We start from the raw sequence: 16,883 nt of genomic DNA, 5'->3' as shown, positions 1-16,883 counted from the left end.
GTTACTGCTCTGTCCTCCTAGCACAACCACTACATCAGCAAATCCCAAAGGATTTTATGATGACTGCAATTGCAAAACCTGTTGGGTTTAGGATGTCTGTCAGAGTTTGGGGGGTTCCTTAGGTGTGGAGAAGCTGTGCAGCTCCTGAAGTCATCCTCTTCAGATGTTTGTTCTGGGAGGAGAGAGGAATCAGTGTGGCCACTCATATCCTTCATCCATGTGCAGTGTGTTCTGGAGGTCCCTGCTCTGCTGGTTGCTCTACCAAAGCCCTGGACATGTTTCTGAAGCATCTCATCAATATGCAGGGTAGAAATGTGTGGGTTTTGTGCTGTGGCAGCATAATGGAAATGATCCAGCCTGTCTTCTTTCTACACCTGTGATGGGGACGTGATTCAGCTGGGCTTCGTTGTCTGTGGAAAGGGTGCCTATCCTTTGGGTTTTAGAAAGAGGAGATACGAATGCCATTCAGGCAAAGCCAGACAGTACTTCTGTCTGCGCCATGTGTGCAACTCCCTTCCCTGAGGCTGCAGCCACACATCTCTCAGCCCTGCATAGGTGGGGACTGTTGGTGGGAGCGGAAACGTGTGGTGCCTTGCTGCCATCAGTCTTCTCCTGTCCCTGCCTCTGCTCCACTGTGACCAGATCAGAGCACTGGGCTGTGTTTAAAATACCCACCTTGAGGTCTGAGTTGTTGAAAGTTTGCTGTGGCTGGGTTAGTTTAAAGCTGGATCAGTTCCCTAATTGGGTTCGTTTTTACTGTTGTCCCTATGACTGGTACCAGCACCTGAGCAGGCAGGATATGGGGTGGGAGGAAAGCTGTGGTGGTGTTTGGTGTAGGCCGATCCCAGGTGTATGGTAATTGTGAAACTCCAATACTTAAAGCCAGTGGCTTCACCACCTCAGACCTTGCAGCAACTCTTTGGGATGCCATGTTGTTTGCCCTATTTTTTTCATGGAAAGACGTGCCTGGGGTGCTGTCAGGGATTTGTAGCACAGGAAGGGGAAAGGAATTCAGTCTCCCCAAACCCAAAGCCACATCATTGCACTGATGCCAGGTAGAGTGAGGTGTCTCACCAGGTTTTGTCATGGTCCTGTGTTGAAAGGCTAAGCTGATTGCCATCTTAGAGCAAAAGCTGCAGGCAGGCCAGGGAGTCCATGAAAGCGCAGCAGTAATCCTTCCTCTCCTCCCTTTTTGCCACTCCTAAGAGGTCAGGATTTCACAGCGGGCAAAGACTTCTTGCCCAAGGCCTCCTGCCAGCCTTACTAAATATACCTTGAAATTCAACTTTCAGAGTTGTTTTTCCTTCAGAATTTCAGTAAGTCTAGTTACATTCCTTGCTATAAATTTAATAGTGAAAAATATGCCGTGGTCAATACTGGATTCAGAGTTTTCTTTTCCAGAAATCCACCAGTTTGGCTATCCCAAGAAAAACCTAGTATGGCATAGAGAGCCACAGCCCCTTGAGACTTGTAGAGTTGCTGCTTAACTTTGGCCATGAGCTGAAGGCTGACGGTGTCTCGTCCTCAAAAGGCAGATGGGAGCACCTCTTGTGTACCCTGGGCTGATTGAATGCACTCCCTAGGTGTTATTACCCTCTCAGCATTGTGACTGACTTTTCCTTTGCCCTTTCTGCCTTTCCTCTTGTGTATTAAGGGAGTCAGAGGACACCGTGTCCCTTGTATGTGCCATTGCCTGCAGAGCCTGGGGCAGGAAAAGGCTTGTTGGTGATGAGATATTGGATCAGGCTCATTCGTGGTGTGCTGCAGCTCTGTGCCCGCAGAGTATGTTGAAGTAGCAGCCAGATTTACCAACACCATCGCTTTCTGCTAAGATAAATTTTGGCTGGAGAGTTTAGTCTTCTCGGAGGACTAGGATGAGAGTCCTCATCCTAGAGGAGGTGGATGAGAGAGCTGGTCATGGGTGTCCCTGCAGCCCTGAGGCTGAGCCCTCTTGCAAACTCGGATGCAGCTCCCCAGCTTGGTGTTTTCCTTTGCCTACATTAAGGCAGACTTGACTCCTGCCTGAAGACATGGCAATCTGTGGAAAGTACCCCTTGGTGCTTGCCAAAATCTGTACTCAGTGGGGTGGATGTTCTTGCACAGTGACGGCAGCAAGGTGAGGGTTTCATGAGGATCGTTCGATCAGTCACTATCTCTTAGTCATTAATTTGCCCTGCCTTACCTGAAAAGCAAGTTAGCTCATTTGCCAGTGTCATAGAGAAATGGTTTGTTAAGTTTAGCTTTTAAAATCCCCCTTGAGGCTGGAGGTTTCAGCTCTGCAAGGATCAACGCTGCCCTTCATCTTTCCAGCCTAAAGAAGATTGAGTTTCAAGACACTTTACCGTGCCAAACTCTTTCAGAGAAGAGCATGAAAATTAGTGGTCTGTCTGTCCTGCGAAGGACATTACAGGTCCCCGGGGGGAGGTAGGCGGGGGCTCTGAAAGTGGTCGTCTCGACTGAGGTTTCTGCTCCGTGCCTTGGTGAGCTGCACCACTTGGCTGGCTGGCAGGATGTCAGTGATGCTCTGTGTGTGTCATCCAAAGCACTTTCTGATCTATCAGGATGAAGGGTTCTGGAGAAATGCTAAATAGTGTTATTAGTGTAAAATAAACATACTTCGATATTTCTGACCCTAAAGTGGATCCAGATGCTTTCTTATGGATGCTGGGTCTGCTTTGGTTTTTCCATGGCTCAGTGTGGCTGTCTGCATTTGTTCAACTGAGATAGGATGTGACAGAGAGCTTGTCACAGCATGCTCTTGTCAAGTCTGTAAACCTTCACATTTATACATGCATACACTCAAATATATATATATATATATCTATCTGTATAAGAATGAAAAAATTACTGTCTTAGTCTAAGACACCATTTCCGAGTCTGACACTTCACACACTTGCCAAGGAACTTGGAATAAACTCAGTGAGTTTATCAGCTTTTATGATCACAGCAGTCAGTTCAGCTGTGTAGGGGAGAAATGGGATTTGGATGAATAACTCAAAATAGTCTCCGAAGGAAGTGAACGTGTCCCTCTCTTTATAGCTCTGATACAAAAAGGGTATTAAACACCCCTTGATATCAGTCACCAGTTGCATTTTTCAACCTGTGGTTGAGCTTTGCAAGAGGTAACTTTATGTCTCTGTTTCAAGTATAAAACAATTACCCCCTGGTTTTAAGGATTATTAACATTTTCATGGTTTCTCTCCTACAGAGAAGAACAAGTCTTCCCCACTGCTTAGGGGTTATGTTTTATATGGGCTGGGGTTTTACCAGCACTGGTGCCAGGGTGAGATCAAAGTAGTAGGAGCAGCCGGGTGGTCCTTCCTTCTGAGCACACCAGTGGGAAGTGTTTCCAAGCCAGTATTTCAGTGATTTTTTTTTTTTTAGACGCTGGTTGGGGAGATGATGCCATAGTGTCTGAGGGGACTCCCAGCTGTGCCACGGAGACTTGACATTACCTTACACTTTCTGTCAAATACAGAAAGTGTGGATGAGTGTTCTGCTGGTAAAATCTTTTGCTTCGGTAACTGATACTAATAGATGTATGACGAGCTGGTAAAATCTCATGCGTTCTTAAAATCGGTGATAATAGGATTTGTTATGTATTGTGATTTGGTGGCAGTTGAACTAGCTGCCCAAGGTTTCTTAGCTGGTGTGTGAGATCCAAGGCTTTCACCAAACCCTACTCCATACCCTGCAAACCAAAGCTGGAAATAGTGTGTTTTAGAGTCTTAGTTTTCAATAAATTTGGATCAGTCAAAGCTGAATTAGGGTTATATTTGCTCCATGCACCTTCTCCATCCAAGCTGAAGTCCACGTTCAAACTAAAAGGCAGCTGGGAGGTTGGAGCTGATTCCCCACATCTGTGCTGAGAGCTGCCGTGTGTGCTCATCAGCTCTGATCCTGCCCTGCCTGAGACACTGTTGGTGTATTGATTGCAAAAATCTCTGTGAGTGCTCTACAGGGACCAAATCTAAAAAAAGACTTGTCTGCATTACACACATAAACCCCTTGAGAAGGGGGATTTGGGGTCTTGTCTATCTTTTTGCAGTTTTCTGCAGTCCAGCAACTGTATAATTACATTTTATCGAATCCATCCTTTCTGGCATGGGATGCTCCCGGACTAATAGAAAGCAATAAAAAAGCTGAAGGTTCTCACTCATTTAAGACAACCTTACCTGTCTTTTGTCCAGTGTTGAGAGCTTGCTGTGCTTCCCTGGATTTTTTTTGTCTTCTTACTTAAACAGGAAAGAAATGACAAAGAAAAATGAAGCCGGCTAAGTAGGTGGCATGTATTTAGCTGGCTCAGGCTCCTTGGTTATCAGTCCTATCTTGGGAGGGCAATACAATAAATGACCACAGATTCTCGGTGTATTATTTTCCTGTCTTGTCTCTTATCTTGTCGTATGACTTTAGTGTTGTATCAGTGCTGGTTTTCCTGGTCTTTGGTTCAAAACAAACTCTTGAGATAACGATGCCACTTACTGCATCATTGGTCCCAGCAGGACTTATCCTGTCCGGAAATACCTGACATGATCTGGTGTATGCAATGACTTGCTGCCATGCAAAGGTAATTGCTCACTGACCCAGAGAAGACTTTTTTTTTTTCCCCGGTGGAAACTTATTGTGTGTTTTGAACTGCTGAAAAGTACTCAAGAAGACATAAACCCATGAGTTACTACAGGCTGCATGCCTGGAACATGCAGGCCATCTCAACATATGGAGTAAATCAGCATGGCTCCGCTGACTTCAGCGCAGCTGCATCTATTTCTGCTCGCTGTAACCCTGCTCCAGACTGGAGGGATGGTTGTGTGTGAAGAGTGGCTAGGAAAAAAACCTCCTTTTTTTCTTCCCTTTTCATAGCTTTACACTTTATGATCGGAATAAATGTACCACAAGTGGAGGTGATAAAGTAAATTATTTTTGCATCTATAGAAGTACTTTATTTGGACATACGCTAAGTTGCCTCTTGTTCCCCTTACTTCCAAAATCAAGTAGCTGATTAATGCATGCACTTGGTTACTGGCAGTAAAAAATATGTCAGTGGTTAATTCAGAGATTGGTGTTTCAAAAACTCCACACACATGCACCTGTACAGAAACGAGTCAGGCAGACCTGACTCTGCATAAAGACGGGGTGGGCAGCACCCATGTAAGCCACAGGACTGGGGAAGAGGAGCTGCTTTCTTGTTTCCATGTGCCAGGAGAAGCAGTGCTATCAGGCTTATGTGTGATGGATCAGAGTGCAGTGGTATTGCTGCAAGCAAAAGTCATGAATTTTAATCAACTTTACTGGCTGCCTTGAAATTTGAGTTGAAATATAAATGTGAAAAACAGGCAGCTCATATTGTTTCTGGAACAGAACTGCCCCTTTTCTGGTGATTAAAAGAATATTTCTTTTAACTTGATAATCAAAAATACTTCCATCTTAGTTTTGGATTTTTTTTTTTGGCTAACCCTTTAGGTCCTGCCAGCCTCATGTGTCTCCTGGAGCCAAGTGTCACCTCATGGCCACCCAGACAGCTGACCTTGGCTGCTGAGACTTCTCAACCAGAGGGGTTTTTGGCTGTCTGCTTTCAGCCATTTTGAAAAAGGTGGTTTTAGAGCTCTACTTAAATAGTCTTAATGTCTGGGAAAAAAAAATTAAAAAAAGAAGAATTGCCTGGTGAAAACTGAATGGACTGTCCAGGGACAGTCGGTTTATATTCATTGGGGAACTTCGGCACATACTTGTCCTTCCCTTCTGTTGCTCCAGGGCTGCTTTTAAGGTTATTTAGTTGCAGTGTTCATTTGGACATCGGTCTGCTTAATTAAATGTAAGTGATTTGAGTGCTGATGTTGTCTGTGGGGGACATGGAAGCTTAGGGAAGAAGTGGAGTGAAAATATCAACTCTTGTCCCTGGACAGAACACACACCCATCATTTTATTTCCAGCCACTGCCAGCCTGGTCCGAATTATTTTAGTAGTTGAGAGTGCTTTCCTCACTCCTCTGTGCAGGAGTTTGCTTTAGGGGTTATCATAGCTGCTTTTCCTGTTTTGCCATTAAGTCACCTCTGTGCAGGATTAAGTTTGAAGGGCTTTATTTGAGGCTAACCAACTTTTAAGAAAGGGAAGAGGAAAATTAGTCTACAAGCAGCAGGGAGGGGAAAATATTGGTGGCAGACTCCTGAGTTGTTCCTCCTCTCTCAAGCACAAGTGCTGTGTTATTTTCTCTTAGAATCTTCTGTGGTGCAACTCCACACCTAGTTTCTCATCTCTAAAATCTGTAGGTTCAGCAACTGCTCTATATCAGCAGAGAGTTCATTGCAACTGCAGCTTATTTGATGCAGAGGCTTATTTGATGCACTGGGAAATTCCTGCTGCCTTCACTAGTGAGAAAGGCAATATATTTTGGAGGCCTAAATTAGTGTGAAAGGGCACATACAAACCTGCTAAGTACAAATTCCAGCTTGTTTGTACTCTCAGTTGGTTACACCCTTGGCTCAGGACCCAAATATTTCAAGAATTTGAGTTGAGGTATATCCTTTCCCAAAAGAGGCATGAAGTTAGATTCCCCTTTTGCATCAATGGGTGCAGTTTCTGTAAGGTCACAAAGGGTTTGCTTGAAGCAGAAATGTTAATTCCTTCAAGGCATATCCAGAAACTTCAGGAGGGGAGATGATGCTTTGCTCTGATGCCTGGGGGCTGCTCCTTGAACAGCTGAGATGATTTGGCCCTTCCTTTGAACTGGAATATGATTGCTATGAAGGAAACTCACCTGATTTCCTTTTCAGCAGCTGGGATGCCTTGTTACCATGTTTTGCTATACTGGGGCCATTGGTGCTACGCCTGCTTACCCCAGTGGCTGATTTTTCATTTTCCCTGAGGCCTTCAAAGCATTTACGTGTGCTGAAGCAGATTAGTTTCACTAAGGAGGTTTATTTCAGATGCAAATGCTCTATGGGCTGCTGCACAAATGAAGCCTGCCTGATTTTCAGTTTTTTAAAAAATATTTATTTATTTTAATACTCCACTGGAAACCCTTTCAGTTTTGCTTGCTTCACCTTTTCATGTTGCTGTGGTGCAGGTATGGAGGTCAAGGTGGTAGGAACATGTTTGGTGGCATTTACCAGCTGTCGCGTTATGCCGCGGTGGGATCAGCCCAGGTGGCTGGTAGGGCTGTTATTATTCCTGATAGTATTCCTGGAGTTCTCCTCCAATACTGAAGAAAGAGAGCATTTGCCGACGCTTCGGGGTATGATATCCACACATCAGGCAGTCAGCTGCCTGAACATCACAGGGTACGGAATGTTGGGGTGACAGGACGGGATGTGGGCACTGTGGGGTGAGTAGTTAGTAATCCTCGCGCATCCCTTTCCTTGCAGTTACCTGGCTGAGCAGTGTTGGAATGGCGGCTTTGTCTACCTGATCATGTTGCGCCGCATCAAGCGCAAGGCCCCTCTTCCTCCCTCCAACGGCAACAACAGCAACAGCTGCGACCCCAAAACCAAGCCCAGCCCCGAGCCCGGCGACAGAGCTGCTCAGAATGGGAAAAGGACCAGGAAGTTTGGGGTCATCACCAGAACACCGGGCAGCAAGGAGAGCAAGGAGAAGCTGGGCTTGGAGCACGGGAACGGGCACTGCACCCCGATGGAGGTGGAGATTGCTCAGCCAGAGACCTCTGAAGCAGAAAGCAATGGGGAAGAGCAGCACCAAGGCACTGGGGCACCCTACCGGTGCCGGCTGTCAGATGGTGGCATGCCAGACATCGGAGACCAGTCTGCCCAGGTATGTTTGCATTGGTTTTTCTAGAGAAGGAAGAGCAGCAAGCGTGCAAGCGAATTAAGTGGATTTCCCAGGCAATTTCCGTAGTTTCAGTGCTCTGTCCTTGGGCTGAGCCTCCAGGGGACAAGACAAGCTGTCATGGCACTAAGTTTTGGGATGTGGTCCAAAGCAGGGGGGCAGGAGGGTTGAAGAGTTAAATAATAATTGTCAGAACCTCTGTCATACTCCATCTGTGATGGAGGGGAAGGTCCTTATATCTCTGACCTCTCAGGGTTGGTCTCAGGATTTCTTTTGTTGAGACAACTGGTGACCCTATGACACTGGGGCAGGAGATGTCAGTGGAAGATGGTAATTTTGTCCTTTGGGGCTTCGTGTTTAGCTCTGCCTGGACTTGATGTCACCTTATAGCTCACGTTAACACTGGAATTGAAGCTTCCCTTTTTGATGCACCAGACCACATTGCATGTATTTATGCTACGAAACTTGTTTGGCCAGTGTTTGGGAACCGCATGGAAGTAATTGCAGATTTTTCTCAGAGTTGATGAGATAGACGATTTGTTAATGTTTGGGACGACAGTGGGATTGGGGCTTTCATTGCTTCTCTCTTCGTCTTAATGGAGATCTTAGGGTTTGTTGCCTGCCTAGAATTGCAGAGTTGCTGTATAAAGAAAAATAACCCAAGCCTTGAGCGGGTTTCAGTATGCATCTATCACCAGAAGCACCGTCTGCCAATCTTTCCAGAGGCACTGATAGTATAAACAGATGAACGTTGCTTTGTTGGGCTAGGGGCTGGCTGCAGCAGCTGGTTTTGGTTTTAAGACTTCAAAGCTGGTAACAAAGCAGTGTGAGTGGACATCTCATCACTAAATTCTGTTGAGAAAAGCATGGGTTTAAACGTGTCCTCTGAATTAGTGCTCCTCAGCACTACTGCAGGGTGGTGGTGATGGTGGTTGTGAACTCAGAGTAATTTAATTTAAAGTATGTTGTAGGAGCTAAAAGCAATTAAAAACCCTCTGGTTTTAAAGAACCATAATTGCAAAAACTTGCTCTTTGCATCAGTGAGACACTTTGGATTTTATGGTGCAACAGAAAGGGTAGGGTGTTTGTACACTGTTCTTGCAAGCCTTGTAATTGTTTCTAAAAGAAAACATTAAAAGCTTAAAAATAAATAAATGAATCATTTGGTATTTTGAAAGCTCTGGTCCGTATAAAAACTTCTTGAATCTGTTCTGAAGATGTCTAATTAAACCGATATTATAAATGAAGATGATCAGACTTTTTATTGAAGTGGAAAGCCAAAAATATATATATGTCAAAAAACCCCTCTTGATCCAGAGCCATCTCACACTAGTGTTACCTTGTTGTTTTGAGTCATTTTGGTCTGAGAAGTAAATTGTTAAATTCAGAACATATATGTATCAATGTGAGCAATAAATACATTTTTAATGCAAAACATATACAAGAGGGCTTTGTAAAACGTAAAAACATAGTTGAGGCACTGGAAAAATTTAAAAGCTATAATCTATTCAGCTGTGGTGTATTGGTTATGGAGGTGCAGTCGTTTAGTAAAATTGCTTCTCTCTTTTCTTTAATTCCCTCTCCCCCCCCTTTAATATTTTGCTTAGAAATATGACCTCTGTCTGTGTCAGTACTAATTACATTTTCCTGACATCTGAATGAGGAGAAATGTAAATAGCTGGAGCCTGAATAGCATGCCTTGATCATCCTTTGCTTTTTAAAGACCAGGGGGCCTTATAGAATCCTATCGCTTTAGTATCTGTGGGGTTACTGCTATCAGAGTAATGAGTGGCTTAAATCAGTTTCTTAATAAGGGTTCAATAGGGACAGTGACTAAAATTTTTTAAATTATTTGTGTCTTGTTTAAAAAAAAAAAAAGGCAGGGAATAAAGACACTTGGGAGCCTCAAATCTCACTTCCAGCTCTATTTTCAAAGCGTGACCTGGCACTCAGGCACGTGAGATCCAACCGTGTCAGGAGCCTTTTGAAAAAGGCATCCAGGATGTCGTGTCAGAAGTTGCAGGCTCCTTCCAGGCTTCAAAGCGTGAGCCAAAGCTCTCATAGCCGCAGGATGAGTTATCTCCTCCCGTGCGGGGACAGGGTGCATTGGCAGGGCACCCTCTCCGTGGGGAAAGCAGCTCCGTCCCCACTGCCTGCCCCACGCTCCCCATCTCCTCCACACGTTGACTAATTGAATATCCAGGGCTGTCAGCCCTGCGCCTTTGGGGAGCACTATATTCACTTTGAGGGGAGGAGAGCCAGCCTGTGACAGACTGGAGTTTGGCTGCAGGTGGGAGGAAAGGTTTCAAGAAGCCGCTCAGCGACCAGCATGGATGTGGGAGGACCTGGCTGGTCCTTCCCACTGCTCCTTTCCCCTTTCCCACCCCAGGAGGCAGATGGGAGCATTACTGAAACTGGAATATGGAGTCCAGGAAAATACCTTTTTTTCTCCCTATAGAAAGTTATTATGAAGTTGTTGTAACCAAAACAGGGGTGAAGAGGTTGGGTTGAATCTGCATGTCCTCAGCCACTGCTGTGCTGATCCCAGCAGGTAGCTCATGGCCAGTGCCTAGGGGATGTTGTGCTGGGAGTGCTTTTGGGGCATCCATATGTCATTTCAGTGCCCTTCACTTCCAGGGTACCTCTCCCACAAGTGAAACACCTCCCAACAGAGTGGGGTTGTTCTCCCATTTCCTCCATACTTGCTGCTCACAACAGCAGTACTGGATTGTGAAATGACAGACAAGATGAATACTGTTTGTCAAGTGAGCCTGCCAGGAGATTCCTGTGTTACTGGTTTGTGTGCATGTGCCAGTCCCCTTCTTCAGGCTTGCTTTCATCTCTCAGATCTTGATCTGTCTCTCCTGTGCACTTGGCATTTGCTGTCGCTGTGTATAAACAAATCTGCCAGGCTGTTTGCTGGTATGTAACCTTCAGTAAATACTGTACCTGTCAATTAGCAGGCAGCATTTAATGTTTATAGGTGGTTAACTTATGCTGAAATATTTTTAGGATGAACTTAAATGCCTTTCAAAAATGTGGGGATTCAAAGCAGCAAAGCTGTATCTGCCTGGCAGGAAGATCTCTGAAGTCTGGAAACCAGACTTTGGAGAGGACCCAGGCTGGCAGCAGTGAGAGTCAGGGGCAGTGATTTAAGATCAGGCAGTCTCTGAGCTGGAGTAATGATCCCTCACATTCTGGGAAGACTGGGGAGCTTAAACACAGAAATTAAAGTTTAATTCTTTTATTCAGTGGCCTGAGACAGGTCGTAGTTTTGCAGGCTGATAATTATATAGGCACATATGGAAGAGGAGTATGGGAAGACGCTGCTGGAGTCAATTAAAAAATGATAAATAAAAGGAAACTGTGAGTTTTCCTCACAATAGAGCAGTCCTGTGGTTTCACTGTGTTTACTGGTAGGACAGAATCCATCAGTTTTGTTCTCAATTTCTCTGTCATGGTGTTTTTGGAAGATCTGTTGACTGCTTCTGTTGCTGTTCAGCCCAGAGGTGGCCAGATCTGGTATGGACAGGGATCAGAAGTAGGACTGAGGTTTGCAAGGACGAGACTTAGGAGTGTGAAGGGCAGGAGTCTCATTGTCAAAGGGGACTTGAACTGATCCAGGTCTGGCTGGCACTATGAGGGGCTTTCATTGATGAAACCAGAAACAGCTTGGCTGAAGATGAGATGTACCAGAGCAGATTGGCCCCCTTTGCTTCCTCCAGCCACCGCAGGATGCTCTGAAAGTTCTTGAAACACCAACTGTTAAAAGCAAAAACAAGACACTCCCAGAATGCCCCTGAATCCTCTTGCTTCTTTATAGGCATCCAAATTAGTAAGGGCTTCAAATCCAGATCCAGATTTACCAGTGTAAAGGAGATTGGGCAAGGCAAAAGTGCTTTAATCGTGAGGGGAGGCAGTTGAGAGGGGCTGGGACTCTGCATTTGAGTGTTTCTCCATTGTCAGGAATATGTGTCATGGGAGAAGTTCAGGGTGTGCACCAGGTGTCCTGGTGGCTGGTAGCACCGTGGTGTGGGGCTGGGGTGGAGTGCCTTTCCAAGATGGAAACAAGTCAGCATCTGGTGTTCCTCCAAGCTGTATCTGATGCTTTTCTGAAGTCACTGTCCATTAACAAAAGGAGGGAGGGGGAAGAGCAAGGGAATGTTAATGCCTTGCCTCCTAGAAGTTTTTGGGGAGGTCTGGGCTAGAGGAGTGCTTCAAGGTCTTGCCTCCCTGTTGTTAACCTCATTACTCTGCAGTGTGTCGCAGCCATTAGCGCAGTTTGCCAAGCCAGCTTTGCTCTTATAGCCCAGCTGAGCCCAGTTTGCATAGACCACAGCGCTCTCCAGACTCATCAGTGTGTACACAGGTGCACACAGACGTGCGTGTGAGCAGGAGTCCACCCAGGTCTTTGCCAGCCAGCACTTGCTTTTGTATTGCTCCAACTGCACGGCACTTGCTCTCTTTTCATCAGCAGCTCTCTTCATTCCTCAAGCCCATTATTGCTTCCTTGTTGAGATGGCTTGTCTTGCAAGAGGATGAATGCTTTTGAATTGCATTTTACTTTGCAGCTAGGAAAGGCTGACAGCCTTTCTGTAGCAGTACTTGCCAATTAGTGTTGGTAAATGCCAGCCTTACCTTGAGTTTTGGTTAATGGAAAATGCTCCTTATCTTGCCAAGCAGAAGAGGAAGGCTAATAGGATATTACAGGAATCAAAACATGAGGCTTGAAATAATACAATAGCTTTAAGCATTTTACTATTTTGTTAAACTTGATGGGAAAAAAAAAATTCTCATCCTTTTGCTGTACCAAAATGAAAAACTTGCTGTAAGCAAGGTACTCCAGTGAAGCTACTGAAGCTAAGTTGCTTTACATCAATTTTTTTTTTTTGGCAACCTAAGCAGTAATTACTGTTTCATCAAGGCTTTTACTGGACTCTTATATGATGCCTTTTTTAGACATAAATAACACTGGTTTGAGGTGTTAATGTAGACACTTTTAGTCATGCAAAGGCCTTCCTCAGAATCTGATTCTATTCTTAACATCTTTTTATCTGTTGTGTTTTCTTCCAACTTTCATTAACATGAATCCTGGGGCTATCAACTGTCTTGAAGTTTTAATGCGCACTGTGATAAGCATACCTTCCCTTTTCTTTGCCTGTTTTGGGTTGTAAACTCTCTTAGGGACAAGGACTGTCTTTTAATTGTAGCTGTACAGCACTGACAAAACTTGGCCTTCCTTTTGCTTGGGGTTTTAGGAAGTGCTTTGATGTAGCTTGTAGTGAAATTACAGTTAATATTTTTTGCTGCCAGTTATGTTCCACCTTGCCGTAACAACAATCGTCACAACTTTCTGGGGTTAAGTCACCTGCTGCCAATTTTTTTCAACTGACTTAAGGTTCTACCTGCCTTTGCTGTGATTTAAGTGATAGCTACAGCTGTGGTAGCTGTATGCTTTAATTTTGAGTAGCAATCTGTCCTTTTATCCTGTTTTTGTAGTGAATTTTTCGAGGGTGTGATGGAGGGTTGGATGTAGAGATAGTTTGGTGATGGATAAGTTGTAATGTGTTAGTTTTAATGTGTTGCCTTTAAGCGAGGTCCTCACTCTTGGAAATGAGCTATTGCCAAAGGCAGCACAGGTTGTGTTGCAGGAGGTCTCAGCCATACTCAGCTATCACCAACCATAGGTGAGAGCACCAGTACGAAAAGCGCTTCCCACCTACACAGAAAGTAGGTCAGGTTTTTTTTTTAATTTGTGTGTTGTATTAAAGATACAGCAAACCCACAACTGGAATGCAAATGGCTAGCTTTGGCTGAAATGTAAGTTCGCACCATTTTATGTTTTAGTCATTAAGTGTGAATGCTTGAAACCCAAGTGGACGTGCCTAAAAATAGAGCATGCTGTTTGCTTAGGTGCTGTAATGTTTCAGGCTTTTAGTTGGAATTATAAAGCTACATACACTTAATTTTTGAGGCAGGGTGCTGAAAGCACTGAGCAAACCCAAAAGATTCCTGTTGCTGACAGATGTAATACCAGTCACCACAAGTAACACCTCTTTAGCTGGGACTGGAGTGTCGTGACCTACTCTAGGCTGGGCTTTAATCTACTGCAAGCTGCAAGAGTGTTTTCTGAGAAACTTCAGACTAACCAACCAGTCATTCCCAATAGCCCAGCAAGAGAAAGAGACTGGGTAAGGTACTCGAGGGCGTGCAAACACTTGTAACCCTTAAAAGCCTAAGCTTCCCAGGGGCAGTTGCCAGACTGAAACCCTCCAGGGTCGGAGACAGCTGAGAAACCGTTCGTCTGATCTCGCAATAAAGGTTCAGTTGAAGGCAGGAGTGGAGCAGCTCAGAGAGGTGCAATCCAGATGGTGATGGCTCAGGATGACAAATGACTCCCGCAGATTTTTGTAAGGGGTGATGGTATAGTTCAGGTGCTTGCATTGGTTGATAAAATGTTTAAAAGCCCTTGCCAAGGAAATGATGTCAACATGCAGTCTGTCTCGGGAGATGGATCCCTGGGGGACAGTCTGCTTTAAGTCACGGAATTTTCATCCACTCTGTTTCGATGGCTGTTTTGTGTATTTTAATTACGTGTTTGTGTTTGGGGGAGGGTATGTTTTTGCTTTTGACTGTTCCCCAGGCTTCATCCCCTAGGACACTTCTCTTTTCATGGGGAAAGTACTCACATTTCAGTGAAAGGATGCCAAGTATCTGGCGGCTGTTTGTCCAAACAAGGGGACTTGTGAGATCAGGAGTGGACACTTGAAAGCAATCACAGTTGTGTCTGTGCTCCTGGCTCCTACTTAGTTTGAGGACATGGAAAGTTCATATCCTCAATGAAGTGTAATTCGTATTAAGGGCTGCTTTGGTTTGGTGTTTTCCCCCGTATTTTAAGTGGTGTAGGAGACACCCACTGTATGGCTTGCATCATCCAGAGGCAGAAGCCAAAGGCTTCAGTGGTTCAGTGCTAAGAAACTTTCATAAGCAGTAGGGATGGACAAAAAACTCCTGTCTTGGAATAATTTATTGATAAAGGAATTTAGATTCCCCCTCCCCCTGCCCCCACCCTGCTTTTGATTTATCTTGGAGTTGTTTAGATTGCTTGTGCAACAATGAAAACACAACCGAGTGTAGTAGATGAAAGCAGGAGTCCTGCTGTCAGATCAGCCTTAAAAATAACCTGGCTAAGTTCAGACGAAAAATATACTCATTATCCACTAATGAAATAATTGCCCTGTTAAGAATCTGCAAAAATCAGATTTTGGCATGATTTTTTTTGGTACTGAGTCATTCACATTAATATCTATGATGTGAAGAGTGATGGCTTTTGACTGTATCTTGAGACTGACGCATTCAAGCTGCTCACCTGGTATGTGATCATGCAAGTTAATTCCCCAGCTACCGATCTGTCTTTCCCACCTGCCTGCTAGGGAGTAGGGATAGTGGGAGGAGGCATGATGTGGCCCAAGATGGGGCAGGCAGCTGGGAGTAGTGCTTTTAATTTATCCCACATTAGTGAAGGATGCTGGCGAGTGGTATGTGCTAGTATGGCCATCGGAGTGTTCTCCCTCTTGATGGAGAGAAGGATGCTGTGCTACTGGTCTGAATGTTGTGTGTTTCTGTTTGGGGGATTTTGTGCTGGTTTTCAGCTGTGTGTGATCAGCACGTTGGCTGCCAGCTGCTGTGAAGCCTATTGAAGTAATTTTTTGTAATGCATGGAACTTAGGACTTTCTCTTAAGTGTCACGTTTCCAAAGCAGCTTCGTGGCTTGTGAGTAAGATCTCACTGTTTGCTTCTGCTGCTCCTAATGAGAAACCCTGTGAAGTCTGAAAGAGGGAACTGGTCCCTGCAGACAGACAGTAAAAATCCGCGTTGAAATGTGGAGGGAGGGAGACATCCTGCGGGCTGCATTTGGGTCCGTGACAGTCAGTCAGTGTGTGAGTACAGACTCAGTACATGGTTATTGCTATTCTGATCAGGGCTTATCTCTGTTTTTATTTTAAAATTGTTACATGTTTACTTCAGGTTCGTCTGAATTGCTGCTGTGACAGAAAGTGCTTTTTCAGAGACAACTATTTTACATTTTCCATTTTACTGTCTGGCTTTTTAACTACTTACCGCGTTTCTGTTTTCCATTTGTTTACACCTTGCTCCTGCCAAGCTTGTCTTTAATAAAAGATTTCAAAGCAATTTTTTCTTTTGTATATATAGATTTGCAGCTTCTTGAACACGGCACAGTCAAAATCAGTCAACCCCCTTTAAACTCCCCTGCAATTAGCTAGAGAAGGAGCAGTGTTGGGGGAGAACGGCTCTGGCGTCTTTCATTCGCTTATTTATTTATTTTCCTCAACAACTTGGAGGAAAAACGTTCCTTTTTGTTTTATTAATGATGTGCTTATGAAATGGAGCGTTTGATGGTATGCACCCGGAGCAGGCAGAAGGCGAGCTTCCCCACGTCGCGCTGGCAGTGCGCTCGCTTTCTGATCTGCAGCACGCTAGTTTATTCCAGATGTAGGCTCGCTCTGAACAGAGGCTGCCTGATGTACAATGGCTTCACCGTGGAGAGAAATGGCCTGCAGGGACCCACTAGAAGCTGCCAGCTGTATTCTCTATTCTCACTTGCAGTCAGTTACATAAGATGACCCTTTGTTTTTGGTTGTTTCCCCCCCCCCCCCCGCAATTAATCCAAATAGAATATTTATGCTGTCTTTAAAAAAAAAATGTTTTAATTATTTGTAACTTAGGCTCTTTGAAGTTGATCAGTTTCAAGTGGAAAAATCTGGTCCAAAGGGCTGCCTGCTTGAAAGAGCCAAGTTGGGAGGAAAGTTGAGTCACCTAAAAGTGATGTAACTGCAGAGAACAAAAATGAGCCATTAGCCCAGCTGCAGCCTGACTTGACCATTTGTGTTTCTCGTTGTTGTGTGAGGGAAGTCAAAAAATGCAGGTCTGGAAGGGATTTCAAGGGATGACCAAATCTCATCTCCTGCTCTGAGGCCAACTTTGACATATGTGTGTTCATCGTGCCCGTGAAATCCTTGGTTGGGAGGAATCCACAGTCTCTCCATGTAGACAGGTCTGCTTCTGCTCTGGGATTACAAGCA

General features: G+C 44.8%; 1 protein-coding gene across 7 annotated transcripts in view; it reads left to right on the top strand.

Moving 5' to 3' along the window:
* Positions 1-16,883, top strand: part of PDZD2 (PDZ domain containing 2) — a 204,380-nt gene that overhangs the window by 127,716 nt on the left and 59,781 nt on the right. For all 7 annotated transcript variants that reach the window (XM_027709482.1, XM_027709481.1, XM_027709477.1 and 4 more), the window contains one exon: positions 7,362-7,764. In XM_027709482.1, the coding sequence (XP_027565283.1) occupies positions 7,362-7,764 (403 nt within the window). The remainder of the gene's footprint in view (positions 1-7,361; positions 7,765-16,883) is intronic.

The sequence above is a fragment of the Neopelma chrysocephalum genome, unplaced genomic scaffold (genome assembly GCF_003984885.1).
Source record: "Neopelma chrysocephalum unplaced genomic scaffold, ASM398488v2 Primary Assembly neopelma1_96780, whole genome shotgun sequence".
NCBI classification, from domain to species: Eukaryota; Metazoa; Chordata; class Aves; order Passeriformes; family Pipridae; genus Neopelma; species Neopelma chrysocephalum.
The sequence above is the reverse complement of the archived record's forward strand: the minus strand, read 5'-3'. Positions and strand labels throughout refer to the sequence as shown.